This window comes from Aedes aegypti, chromosome 1, assembly GCF_002204515.2.
Source record: "Aedes aegypti strain LVP_AGWG chromosome 1, AaegL5.0 Primary Assembly, whole genome shotgun sequence".
Classification (NCBI taxonomy): Eukaryota; Metazoa; Arthropoda; class Insecta; order Diptera; family Culicidae; genus Aedes; species Aedes aegypti.
This window is the reverse complement of record NC_035107.1, coordinates 119,680,325-119,694,805: the sequence shown is the minus strand read 5'-3', so window position 1 is coordinate 119,694,805 and position 14,481 is coordinate 119,680,325. Positions and strand designations below refer to the sequence as shown.

At 43.4% G+C, this 14,481-nt stretch overlaps 1 protein-coding gene across 2 annotated transcripts in view; it reads right to left on the bottom strand.

Annotated features, from left to right (window-relative positions):
• LOC5577264 overlaps positions 1–14,481 on the bottom strand; it is a 248,733-nt gene that overhangs the window by 16,448 nt on the left and 217,804 nt on the right. For both annotated transcript variants that reach the window (XM_021846342.1, XM_021846350.1), the window contains exon 3: positions 12,997–13,203. In XM_021846342.1, the coding sequence (XP_021702034.1) occupies positions 12,997–13,203 (207 nt within the window). The remainder of the gene's footprint in view (positions 1–12,996; positions 13,204–14,481) is intronic.

The following is a 14,481-nucleotide window of genomic DNA, read 5'->3' as shown; positions in this document are numbered from 1 at the left end:
ATTATGAACCCGAAACGGCGTCAATAAAAATGGTTTCCATTCAGTTAAATCTTGTTGGTCTTGTCTGAGATGGTTTAAGATCAATTGGTGATTATTCCGTACAATATAATCATTCATGAGAGGTTTTGATCTTAAGAATCCTTGTACAAAATCCTCCTCTAGCTATTATATTCTTAAACCAGATTATTTTTTCTGCAGTAAAACAAATAGGTTTTTTGGGAGCCTTGGCTTAAACTTAATGCACTCAGGAAAGCTAGTGCTGTCAAAAAGGTAAACATTGCGGAAGATTTGATTTTGGGATGTAGTTTAATTTAGTACATTCTGTTGTGCATCTAATTACGTTTTTATTGGCATGAATTGTTGCGATAAAGCCCGTGGTTGATCTTTTCTGACGCAGAAAACGGTAAGTGATAAGTGGTTGAAAATGAAAGTTTTTTTTCGAGTAGCTCAGCTGTTGTGTGCAGCATAAATTTCCCACGAGAACGGGGAGTTCAGGCAAGCATGAGAAAAATATACTACACACGGTAGTCAGATAATTCTACGAGCAGAATGTTTATTATTATGCCGTTTTATTTTAGTGTTTTATGTGTTTCATAATTCTTTACATGATTATTATTATCGATATAATGGTAATGATGACCACACGCAGACCATAACATGTATCAGACATTTTAGTTTTAAGAAGACTTTAACATGACTTAGTTTAGAAGTTTTATCGATGTCTTTCTAGGACAAACAAGCTGAGGTTTTAAGTATAGGTTTTAATGGGCACTATACAGCTCCTTCAACATACAATTTATTATCATCAAATTTAACTAGCAAAAAAGTTTTAACAGAAGCACTTATAGGTACCTACAAAGCAATTTAAAGTGGTTTTTACTGTAAAGATCGTTTAGCACTTTCACATCCATTATTAAATCTGTTGGGATTCAATGCATCACTAATAAAACCTCAATAAATAACATCTAAGATCAAAGAGCATTGAAATTGTTACTTGGGCAATGTTATGTGCGTCGGCCAAAAATAAATCATCATGTTTCAAACAATATCTCGGTGTGTGAAGAAGAAGTGATTCGGAAGTGCGTGGTATTTAACAACACAAATCACAGCAATAACTACGTATTTGCATTCAAATACTGGTGATATGTGAAAAACATATTATAGAATGCTTTCAGTTAAGAAACCACCGCTCTACAATATGGTTAGTAACTTCAAATAATCATTTTTTGTAATCGCTCTCCAAAACACTCTGAGAAGTGTGGGAGGAGGGAGCGGAAAGCGAAGGGGGAAGTAAGATGCCATATTTGAGGCCATTTTGGTACTCATGGGGATATGTCCATAAGTGTATCGGATCATTTGACAAAACGACACTTATGGGCTAACGAGCTTTTGAATCTCATAATTTTAATTGTATTTATTATTTTTACTCATTCGGTCTAATAACCCTTTCGGTCTTACTACCCCTTAACAATTCAGCAGTCGAGTTATTGTATAAAACAGGTGTAAAAAACTCGCTAAAAAATATCTTTAGAATCTTCAGTGGGGTTAACCTCTCTACCACAAAAAAATAGTCGAACAGCGATACCTGTTTTGTTTTTCGATATTTATGCACCTCCGGGGATCACTGTCTGGATACCGCTGCCCCAAGACTCTACGATGCTTTCCATAAAATACCACTCAAAAAAATCGTTTTATTTTTGTGTTTGTAGACATGGATGTACTTTATAAATCTACCCCAAAGATTCCTCAATAAACTAATCAATCTTGGATTTAGCTTGAAACCATAAACAGAATCAAATTTTAAAGATATTCCTTTGATGTAACTACTAGATTTCCCCAAAAATAAATCCAAATATGTATACACAACTTGTCTCAGGAATTCCTCGCGATTTTAAAGAAACTAATAAATATTCAGAACATTTTCTAGAAATGCTTCCAAGAAATTCTTCAAGGATTTATCAATGAATTCTTCCATAAAATATTTCCTAGAAATACAAAGAAATCGAAGTAATTCTTGCAATGTTTCCAAATTCCTTCAATTTTTTATTTCCTAAAGGTATTTCTGAAGATACTCTTCGAAGAATTATTACAAAACTTCCTAGCAATAAATGGAGGAATCCGGCAAGTAAGTAATTTATTACAAAAAGTCTGGGCATGGGCATAGTCAGAAGGGAATAAGAGCAAGGCCCCCCTTGGGATTCTAACAAAAATCAGACCGCAACCAGAGATAATTCAAATATTTCATCTAAAAACGCTCTGCTAGGGTCTTACAAGGTCTCAGGCTTTGGAAAATGTAACGATCATTGAGTCATAATTTAATTCAATTTATCCGCCTACAACACGCATGACATTTATCGTTCATGAAAGATAACGAGCCATGAACGAAAACAAGCCAGACACACACCTTCCACTTTTGCTGCCGATTACTATGCGCCATCACTTGTAACATTCGCTGACACACTCTATTCGAATCAAGAAACAGAGGCGAAAATTGTCCATTTTCTCTTCTATGTTTACATCCAAAGGGGTGTTTGATAATCCATTAGAATATAATTAGGTTGTTAAAGGCTGCATTACCAGAAAATATGAAAGTTATTACCAATTTTATACGAAACATAAATCACCCGAATGGCTCGATAGTGTTGTAATCTGCGAGAGTTGCTGCTACTGAACCCTCTCGCGCCACGTACCAAACGAGAGAGTGGATGTTTGCATCCATAGGGCTCTCCGATTACTATGTGCCACCAACTGTTATGGTTCACGAACTGTTACACTCTCTGAATATATATTTATTAGATCGGCTTATTCGGATCAAAATTTATACACTGCACTGTGTTTTATTTTCTCGTTTTCATACGCTTTTTGAATAGCGCCCTAACCGTTGATTTTAGCGATATAGTTTGTTCGGAGAAGTTTCTTGGTATATTAAAGCGCAACTTTTGACGAAAAAAGTTTTGTGATCAATCCACCTAGCAGTGAGATAGAAAAACTATTTTTTCAAAACATTTAGATAGACATATGGTGTCTTCGGCAAAGTTGTAGAATTGGCAATTTGAAACAACTTTGTCGAAGACCAGGGATTGAATCCTGAGAAAATTGAGAGAATCTCTCACAAATCGCTCTCTGTAACTATCATAACATGCTGCACATTATGAGAGACTGTTTATCGTATCCTGCTACAACTTTGATCAGATTGGGGGGATAGTAGTGCATGATAAAACCCCCCTAAACATGCTCCAAGCCTGGGGGACACTATTGCTATTGGAAGTTCGTGGATTGTTTATCGTACCAGTAAAGAAAAACACCTATCCCCAAGAATAAACAAGCGAGAAAAATGGATTTTATCATCGCTCTCTCTTTGGGGCTCTCGCTCGCTGCTTCCATTTATCAGACTTGTTACACCTTGCGATACAATGACGATCGTGGACCGCAACAAATGGAATGTTTTCATCGCTTGCTTTCATCGTGCTTCAAAATCAAATCAGAATGAATTCTGAAATGCCTGTCGAAGACACAATTTTTCTATCTCTTATACTTTTTGAGATATATGCCGTTGTATGTGAATGACAGAGTTGTGTTTGATCCTTCGACCTTGACGCTTTTTCCTGCGGGGGTCGGCGATGAGGGCAGGATCAAACATGTCGCGCATCGGTCGAGTAAAGTGAAAAAGTGCCGCGTTCGATTAGTTCTTTTTGATCTTTCGGCGTTGACGCTTGCTCCTGGGCAGTGCGTCAAGAAAGCCCGAGAAGTCGTCAGTTGTTTTCCCTCTCGGGTCGCGCGCCTATTTTCTCTGAGTGCTTTTATATAGCCGAGTAAACGAGTGAAGCTGAAAGTGGATTGTTGCTGCTCAAGGATGACGGATCAATTGGTGAGCTCGTATCATGCTACTATTTCTAATCTATAAAATATGTATAACTGCACCTTCAATCGTTACAATGGTGAGACGTAAATATGATTTTTTTCAAAAAACTATGAAAGGTTCGTCACTGTGAGTGTCGACATAAACTCTGATTCATGGATTATTCATGTCTAAATTTTTTTTTTTCAAAACACCTTTTTCTCTTTACCTTTATTTTTGTAATTAAAAAAAAACTTTGAATGGTTCGACACTACGAGTGTAGACTTGCGAAAGGTTCACTTTATTCAACAAACTTTGAAAGGTTCGTCACGTCAAGTGTCGGCATAATTTTTCTCTACATAGGTATTGTTCATATCAAATGAAAATATTATATTTACATATAAGCATGTTTATATCTCGCCAATAATTATTTATCATGGTCTAATCGCTTATCAAAGTGAATCCTGTGACCCAACGATCCTCCCCATTAACAAACATCCCTCCCAGTAACCTTTGTGGAGATGCAGAGGCAAACACGGTCTCCAAATAGCAAAGGTTACACACTAACATTCCTTTCCCCAATCCCATCTGACTGCAAGGACCTGGCCGGCGCCGTTATTGACCATGTATAAATTGAGGCACTAAATTATGCACACTGAAGAAGATTATGGCCAATCCCAGCCGATCTTCTAGTTGATTCTTTGTGCATTTTCACTGACTTCGGTCAATCACGGAATAGCAACCATTGATATGTGTAGTCAGTCTAAGCTAAGCTATATGCCGTTGTATGTGAATGACCCCTAAAAATCATTGTTCAGGACGGCGCCCTATCGTCCGAATAATTTCTCACCGTGTACCTGCTGCCAACTGTGAGAAACTAAGAAAAAACTCCATCGATGACTTCGCAGCCGATCGTTTGAAAAACACAAAACAGTAAGAAACAGATAGCCTACTAGACACACACGAGAAACACAGTTTGAGACGGTCAGTGAATAACAGTGAAATAATTTACAGATTGTTGGACAGGATTCACACAAAAAAGGGACTAAAAATGTAAGCTAAACATTAAATTTGTTATTCTACTTATATCTAAATCATGCAAACTATGAACTAAATTGTAAAATTTCCTATTCATGCAAAATTGAACTTATGAACTATTTTTATGCTTAAAACTAATGAAATTAATAAATTTTGCAGCTAAAAGCAACTCCACAACCCAAAATACGAGTTCGCTCTTTGGATTGTCCGAAAATTCAAATCAAAATCAAAAATCTTTTAGATTTTTAACCGCGACCGTTTTCAACGACGCCATGAGGAGCCACAAAGTGCGATGGCGGCGGCCAGATACAATTGTACGTGCGGCGAACCGATCGTCGGTGAAGAGAAGATGGCTCAGTGTAGTGAGTGCGTACGTCCCATTCATCCCGCGTGTGCAATGATCGGTCGATCTATCGGTGGCGATCGCGTCGTGTGTGCGCGTTGTTATCGGCGAGACCCTCCACCTCCCCCTTCGACTACAAGGCGGTCGACAAGTTCTTCTACTCGAGCCAAGCTGTTGCTCGATTTACAACGGCTCGAAGAAGAAAAGTGCTTGCAGGAAAAGGCTGCCGAAGAAAAAGTAAGACGTGAAAGGGAATATCTCGCGAAGAAATATGAGCTCATGCAGGCTGAGCTGCTAGAGCAAAGTACAGCAAGCAGTCGTCGATCGGTGTCCAGCATCGAGAAGGTTCAGCATTGGCTTCTGGACAAGCCCACCGACAACGTAGAGTCCGGCATCGGGCAAAGTGAAATCCCCGCCGGTGTATCGTCTCGGACAGGCACGGTCTACAAGCCGATCCCGACAGTACCAACGACAGTCGCTGCAGTTTCAACTCCTAAGTCAGGGCAGCATGCGCAGCTCTCTTTTGGGCTCAATCCGAGCCAGCCACTCAGCCAAGATGCGTCTCAGTGTCAGTTCTCGGGCACGATGGGTGAGCAACAAGTCGCCCACGCTCCACCAGAAAATCAAACGCAAAACCCGTTGGATTGGAGTTTGACTTGGGAATTCCCTGAGGAACCGATGCCCATTCCAAAGCGACGAATCGCCGTGGACTTGGAGGAGATCCAGCGAAAGTTCTGTGGAGTACAGTTACGTCCACCTAATTCAAGCCAGCATCCTGTAAGTCGTCCGCCACTGGTCAGTGATCCGGTACAACGTGAAGCCCAGCATAATGTCATCCACGGGATTCCCACACAGCAGCATGAAACGCCGGCCACAAGCCCAGTGTCGGCCAGTGGCGCCGGACAAGTCCAAGCGGTGTTGCAGCCCATCACAACCCAGTACCAGCAGACATCCGGCCTCGAATCAGCACCAACTGGACAGGAGTCGTCGGCGAAAATTACTTTGGTGAGTCAAACGTGCTCTAATATTAATCCGATACAAATTAGACCATTACAAAGCAATGTGACATTTGACGTACCAAAATTGTCGTCATTTATTTCTCACACTCCCTTCCCCTTGACCGAACCATGTAAACCCCCCCAAATCAGCCAAAACAATGCGTTTACCTTCAATCCAGCACATAGAAGCACTCCTCATGTCCGCCCCGCGACTGCCCCCTCCGTGCGATTTGCTGACTTTCCGCCCGTTTCGTCGTCTAGTTTGCCATTGTCTACTGGAGTGCAAACAGTTCAAAGCAATACGGTGCCTATAGCCTCGTCGGTTGCTGCCAACAGTGATCCAGTGGTGCCCAACGTGTTTCCACAAGCGTTTCTTCCTTTCGACTCTACCTCTGCACCTGCGCCAGTCCATCAACCATGGATAAGTTCTCCGACATCTCAACAGCTCGCTGCTAGGCACATCGTTCCCAAGGAGCTTCCTTTCTTTTCGGGCGATCCCGTTGAATGGCCGCTGTTCCTGAGTTGTTTCCAGAACACCACCCAATTATGTGGGTTTTCCCATGGAGAGAACTTGATGCGTCTGCAACGGAGCCTTAAAGGAAACGCCCTGGAAGCAGTGAGAAGTTTACTTCTGGAGCCATCATCGGTTCCTATGATCCTCTCAACACTTCAGACGCTGTACGGGCGTCCCGATCTGGTCATCAACTCTCTACTGCAGAAGGTACGTTCTACTCTAGCCCCAAAACCGGACAAGTTGGAGTCTCTGATATCGTTCGGGCTAGCCTGCCAAAACCTCTGCGGTCATCTGCGCGCAGCTGGACAACAGGCTCACTTCTCCAATCCGGCATTGCTGCAGGAGCTAGTCAGCAAATTACCAGCGAACATCAAACTGGATTGGGCGCTTTTCAAACAAAAGTGTCCAGCGTTTGACCTCGGCACATTTGGTGATTACATGGCGCAACTGGTGGTAGCTGCAAGTGACGTCGCTCCCTATCAACCGACTGAAGAAGCTCGTTCTAGTTCGGGAAAAGTAAAGGGAAAGGAGAAGCTGTATTTGAACACCCACGCATCTGGCAATACGGTGGACAACGTTGGTAGACGGAATCCTCCAAGCAATCCTGGAGGTAAGCAGAACCAACCAAAACCGTGCCCAATTTGTGGAAAACAAGGACACAAGGTGCGAGACTGCGACGATTTCAAAAAGTGCAATCTGGAGGAACGTTGGAAGCGTATTCAAGAGCATTACCTGTGTAGACGGTGCCTGATAGCACACGTAAAGTTCCCGTGCAAAGCAACATCGTGCGGAATGGAAGGATGTGAAGAGCGACACCACAAGCTATTGCATCCTGGCAAGCCACAGTCGGTAGTTCCAGCAAAACAGCCCACAGCGACCGAAACCGTTAACGTTCACACCGCTCTGAAGGTATCCACGCTCTTTCGTATAGTACCCGTGACGCTGTACGGTACCGATAGATCCGTCCACACGTTTGCGTTTTTGGATGAGGGGTCCTCGTCTACATTGCTCGACGTCCGTATCGCCAGGGAGTTGGGGTTGAAAGGTGAAGTCCACCCGCTTTACTTGCAATGGACCAGTGATGTTGAACGTTGTGAGGACAATTCTCAGCTAATTCGACTCGAAATCTCGGGTAGTGGAGCCAAGAAACGGTACGTCGTTGCAGCAGCTCACACCGTGGAAAAACTGTCTCTTCCTCAACAAAGTTTGCCGTTCGATCAACTCGCTCAACAGTTTCCGCACCTCCGTGGTCTACCCATTCGAGGATACTGCAACGCCACTCCAACAATCCTGATAGGTTTGGACAACACGCGCCTGAAGATTCCCCTCAAGGTCCAGGAAGGCAAAGTCGGTCAACCAGCAGCGGCGAAAACAAGGCTGGGTTGGACGGTATACGGCCCCATTCCTGGTGAATGTTCCTCTACTCAGAAGTGTCAGTTTCATCTGTACAAAGAAGCTCGAAACCCTGATGATGTGTTGCACGACCTAGTGAAGGAGTTTTTCTCGATGGAGCATGTTGGCGTCGCTGTAGCACCTTTGCTGGAAGGTTCCGACGAAATGCGATCCAGAAAGATTCTCGAAGAAACGACTTCACGGCTGCCATCCGGACGATTCCAGACAGGGCTGCTTTGGAGATATGATCGCATCAACTTTCCAGACAGTAAGCCGATGGCAGAGAGTCGGCTCAAATCGCTGGAGGGTCGTTTGTGGCGCAAACCTGAACTGTTCGAGAACCTGAAGCAGCAGATAATCGAGTACGTGGAAAAAGGGTACGCGCACAAAATTACACAGGAGGAGATTGTCAGCTCGGATCCCCAGAAAGTGTGGTATCTTCCATTGGGAGTAGTTGTTCATCCCAAAAAGCCTGGGAAAGTTCGCATAGTTTGGGATGCAGCAGCGACCGTCCAAGGCCAATCCCTTAATTCCGCCTTGCTTCCGGGACCAGATCTGTTGTCCTCCCTCCCGTCGGTGCTCTCCAAATACCGTCAACGCCAGGTGGCGATCTGTGGCGATATAAGGGAGATGTTTCACCAGTTCCAGATCAGACCCGAGGATCGACAGTCACAACGGTTCCTGTTTAGAAGTGACCCTTCAAAAGCACCTGACATCTACGTGATGGACGTGGCCACTTTTGGTGTAACTTGTTCTCCCTCTGCTGCGCAGTTCATCAAAAATAAAAATGCCAAGGAGTTTGAGTCCGAATTTCCCGAGGCCGCCGCAGCAATCGTCCACAATCACTATGTGGACGACTATTTGGATAGTCGGGATACCGTTGATGAAGCAGCAGACATGGCGCTGCAAGTGAGAACGGTCCATGCTAAGGCCGGATTTCACATTCGGAACTGGATGTCCAACTCCAGAGAGGTGCTTTTACGGGTCGGGGATTCAGCTGAAGGATCTGCGAAGAACTTCAAAACGCATGCAGCTACAGTTTCGGAACGTGTACTCGGGATGAGCTGGTTTCCAGAATCAGACGAGTTTAGATTCCGTGGGTTTTTCCGCGAACAAATAATACCCCTGCTTCACGGAGATGTTGTCCCAACAAAACGTCAGCTTCTCCAAGTGGTCATGAGTATTTTTGATCCACTAGGTCTGGTGTCGCTTATCGTGGTTCACGGAAAAATCCTCGTTCAAAAATCGTGGCGAGCAAACATCGGGTGGGACGATAAAATCGACGAAGATCTACTCAAACTGTGGCGTCGGTGGACAGAACTACTGGGGCAGCTCGACACAGTTCGCATACCACGGTGCTACTTCCCAGGGTACCTTCCGGAAAGCTACGAATCTTTGCAGCTACATATTTTTGTAGATGCGAGCGAAGAGGCGTACGTGGCAACCGCCTTCTTCAGGATCGTTGACCAGTCCCAAGTTCGCTGCGCTCTGGTAGCTTCAAAGACCAAAGTTGCCCCACTGAAATTACTATCGATTCCCCGTCTTGAGCTCCAGGCTGCGTTACTAGGAGCCAGATTGGCGAAGTCCGTGGCGGAAAACCACACACTGCGAATCAAACAACGCTTCTTCTGGGGTGATTCCTCCACTGTCCTTTCTTGGCTACGCTCGGACCATCGAAGATATCGACAGTTTGTAGCGTACCGCGTATCGGAGATCTTGGACACTTCGAAGGTCGACGAATGGCACTACGATCCCTCGCACCTAAACGTGGCAGATGACGCCACTAAGTGGAAAGAACGACTCCAGATCAGCAACAGTCATCGCTGGTTCTGTGGACCAGACTTCCTATACGAGCCTCAGAACCTTTGGCCAAAACAGGAGGCGCAATCTACCTCAACTACGGAGGAACTGAGACCAATCCACGTACATTGTGAAGTCCGGAAAGAACAAGTGGTACAGTTCTGTCGCTTTTCTAAGTGGGAGCGTTGTCTACGATCAGTCGCCTATGTTCACCGATTCATTGACCAGCTGAAGCGGAAGCGGAATAAAGAAGAATCCGATGTAACTGCCATCCTTACTCGAGAAGAACTTCAGCGAGCGGAGCAGACGATCATCAAGCTGGCACAGTTTGAAGTTTTTGGAGATGAGGTGGTGACGATGCAGAACAACCAGTCTCTACCAGTGGATCAACAGCAGCGCCTCGAAAGTTCAAGCAAACTGTATAAACTGTCTCCTTTTTTGGACAACCAAGGCGTAGTTCGAATGGAAGGACGAATCGATGGGTTCTCTGATGCTACCTTCGACTTCAAATACCCCACTGTGCTACCGAAGGACCACTACGTTACCCAGCTCATCATTGACTCGTACCATCGACGGTACAAACATTCCAACGGAGAAACAGCAGTGAATGAAATGCGGCAGAAATACCACTTGTCGGAGATGAGAGCAGCATTTCGGAAGATCGGCAAATCTTGCATGTGGTGCAAGATCTACAAGGCGACACCCGCAGTTCCTAGAATGGCACCACTACCGGAGGCAAGAGTCACTCCCCGCATCAGGCCGTTCAGCTTCGTTGGAGTGGATTACTTCGGCCCGCTGTTGGTCGTCCAAGGTCGTCGTGAAGTGAAGCGATGGATCGCACTCTTTACCTGTCTGACAATCAGGGCGATCCATCTCGAAGTCGTCACCAGTTTGTCGACGGAGTGCTGCAAGATGGCATTACGACGATTCATAGCACGGAGGGGGGCACCTTCGGAGATCTACAGTGATCGGGGGACAAACTTTGTTGGAGTCAGCGGCGAATTAAGTAAGCAAGTAAGAGCAATCAACCAAGAGCTGGCATCGACATTCACTAATACGGTCACTCAATGGCGCTTCAATCCTCCAGCTGCACCACATATGGGGGGGTCTTGGGAGCGCATGGTTCGGTCGGTGAAGTGTGCATTGGCTTCGCTATCGGTCGAGCGCAAACCTAGCGAGGAAGTCTTGGTCACGTTGCTGGTGGAAGCTGAGTCGATGGTGAATTCGAGGCCGTTGACCTACATGCCGCTCCAGACTTCGGAGCACCCGGCACTTACTCCGAACTGCTTCCTCATGCTGAGTACTAGCGGGGTGAACCAGCTTTCAACCCAACTTGTGGACGATAGACAGGCTCTACACACCAGCTGGTTCCTGTGCCAGCGCTTGCTGGACCAATTCTGGACGCGCTGGGTGAAGGAGTATCTGCCCACTATCACCAGACGAACCAAATGGTTCGTAGACACCAGACCGGTCTCTGCCGGTGATCTGGTGGTCATCGTGGATGATAGAGTCCGCAACGGATGGATAAGGGGACAAGTTCTACGCGTGTTCCCTGGACGAGATGGCAGATGTCGCAGTGCAAACGTACAGACAGCAACTGGTGTACTACGGCGACCGGTGGCAAAACTAGCCGTCCTAGATGTTGGTGGTAATGCTCGAGAGGACACGGAGCAATACGGGTCGGGGAATGTTCAGGACGGCGCCCTATCGTCCGAATAATTTCTCACCGTGTACCTGCTGCCAACTGTGAGAAACTAAGAAAAAACTCCATCGATGACTTCGCAGCCGATCGTTTGAAAAACACAAAACAGTAAGAAACAGATAGCCTACTAGACACACACGAGAAACACAGTTTGAGACGGTTAGTGAATAACAGTGAAATAATTTACAGATTGTTGGACAGGATTCACACAAAAAAGGGACTAAAAATGTAAGCTAAACATTAAATTTGTTATTCTACTTATATCTAAATCATGCAAACTATGAACTAAATTGTAAAATTTCCTATTCATGCAAAATTGAACTTATGAACTATTTTTATGCTTAAAACTAATGAAATTAATAAATTTTGCAGCTAAAAGCAACTCCACAACCCAAAATACGAGTTCGCTCTTTGGATTGTCCGAAAATTCATCACCTGTCGCAACAATCATATTTTTTATCATAACTTTTTTTCCAAGATTTTTAACATTTTTTTTGTGTTTTCTACAATGTTGTTTGTCATAGAAAAACCCGTGTTTTTGCTGAACACATCATCACCCTATCTTTTGAAGTAACAAAGTTATTCATGAATTACTCTTTTTTCAAGGGGTAGTTTAGGCCTCTATAACTGGCTTCGGCGCAAAATGGCGCAGACAACTCTTACACATCATGAAAGTACCATATCTCCCCTTTCGGCAGTTGATAACAACTTTTGTCTATAAGCGTCTTTGCATGGGTTTTTACTATCAAACAAATAAGCCTTATTAAAACGAATTTGACTGATAATTCTTTTACTTTAAGAGATAGAAAGGTGCAATGTTCAGCAAAAACACGAGTTTTAAGATGTTTAACAACTTTGTAGAAGACATGAAAAATGTTAAAAATCTTGTAAAAGAGTTATGAATTTTTTAACTTACACAAATTTGTATGAAGAAAATCGTTTAAAATCATTTTCGTTTATAACTTTTTACTTAAATTTTTAACATTTTTCATGTCTTCTACTGTCTTTGCTAAAATCAACGATTTGGGCGCTATTCAAAAAGCGCATGAAAACGAGAAAATAAAACATAGTGCACTGATGTCAATGTTCAGAATTGGAATAAATACGGTTTTGCAAAGTTGCAAGTAAACTATTTCGTGCAAAATAAGTGAAAATCGAATTGTTGTTGTAGTAGAATAAGGGATGGTGTTTGCTGTGTTCTGTTACTCAAAATGTTACAAAAAAATTTGTTTTGGTATAGGAGTCGCTGTTTTTGTAGAATTTTACTCAATTCTGTATCACTTCATTTCAGTGTACAGAGAAGAGAACTGTATATGGGTTGAACATTCTAGTTCAATTTCTAGTGCAATTCAAACTCAGTTTATTACTCACCGGGAATGGACTTTCCCAGCTCCAGGTACTCCTGTACCGAGGGGCTCAAAAATCCTGGCGGCACCACCGGTGAAACGTCCCCGGAGCTGCTGCTGTCGCTGTTCTCCAGGTTTTGGCTCGGTTCCTCGTCCACCCTCTGCGAAACGACGGAGACCCGTGGTTTCCGACCGCGCCGTTTTGACCGCACGACGCTCTCTTCGTGACCATCTGCGGGAGAGAGGGAAAGAAAATAAGGGTCAGGAATTAGATAAGTTATGAATCAGATTGGAATTGGATACCGGTGAGGCGGCGATCTGATGATCGAGTGTCGTTTTCAACACCACCGTTTAAACGTTGCTTGCCAATTCCCACAACCCTTGCCTAAGTTTTTTTTCTTGTGGGGAAAATAAGAAGGTGGTTATGCGTCTTGGGTTTTATTACCGTTGCCAACGTGAAGCTTGAAGGAGGAAAGTTTTTTTCTGCTATCAAAACATTAGTTGAGAGTTGAATGCAAATGCAAAAACTAGTCGAGGAGTCGTCACGCTCATTACTGTTAGACGCAATCCTTGCGCATCGTACTTTGGGTACCGTAATCCGGGGTATCATTGATCAGCAGGGTAACATTGATCGGAATGACTCATCTCGTAAAAAGTTTGTATCATCATTTTTTGAAAGAACATTTCCCAATTACGAATGGTGCTTCTCTTTCTTATATTCATAAGCTAATAAAAGTGAAGATTTTTGCGAAAATTGCGTTTACCTTATGCGTAAATTTTTCAACTTTTCAAAACAATGATTTCAATGGTTAAGGATGACACTACCGAAGATTCATGTCTCACATAAATTCTGCAAACGATATGAGCAAGGAAAATGCTGTTCTTACTAAAAATGGCATCGCCGAAAACGATTCCGTTGTCAAAACTTTCATAAGTATGCTCAATTAGGCAACTTAAACAAATTACTGTTAAGAATGTTGAATTTTCTTAGGAAATTGCCTACCTTTAGGCGTGTTCCGTGGTTCGAGGTGTTTTTAATTTTAAAATTACTCAAAAAATAAATGACTTGTGAGCATTTGGCCTTCAGAGGCCAGGATTTAAGTAAGTAACGACATTTTCAATATTACCGAACGTTGTTTACATAGGTGATCAATGTTACTCCATATCAGCTAAACCAAAAAAACGCATAAAACATTTTTTAAACATGCTTAAATCTTTCAAAAAACAAATACAGTTGATAGTTGCGAGCTATGAGTGGCAGTACTTGTTTTAAAAATATAAAATTTGCAGCATTTGCAGTTTTAAACGAAATATTTAAGAAATATTAAAAAAAAGATCAATGTTACCCCGGATTACGGTACACAAATTCCATCTGCTGACAGAAGTTTTGAAGCTTTAAACTTAAAAAGCAATTCAACAGTACTTCTTGGAGTGAGCAATCAGTTCGATGCTTTGGCCAATTTTCCGAACATCAAATCGAAGCAGCCTCTAGCTCAGGATCTTCGATTCA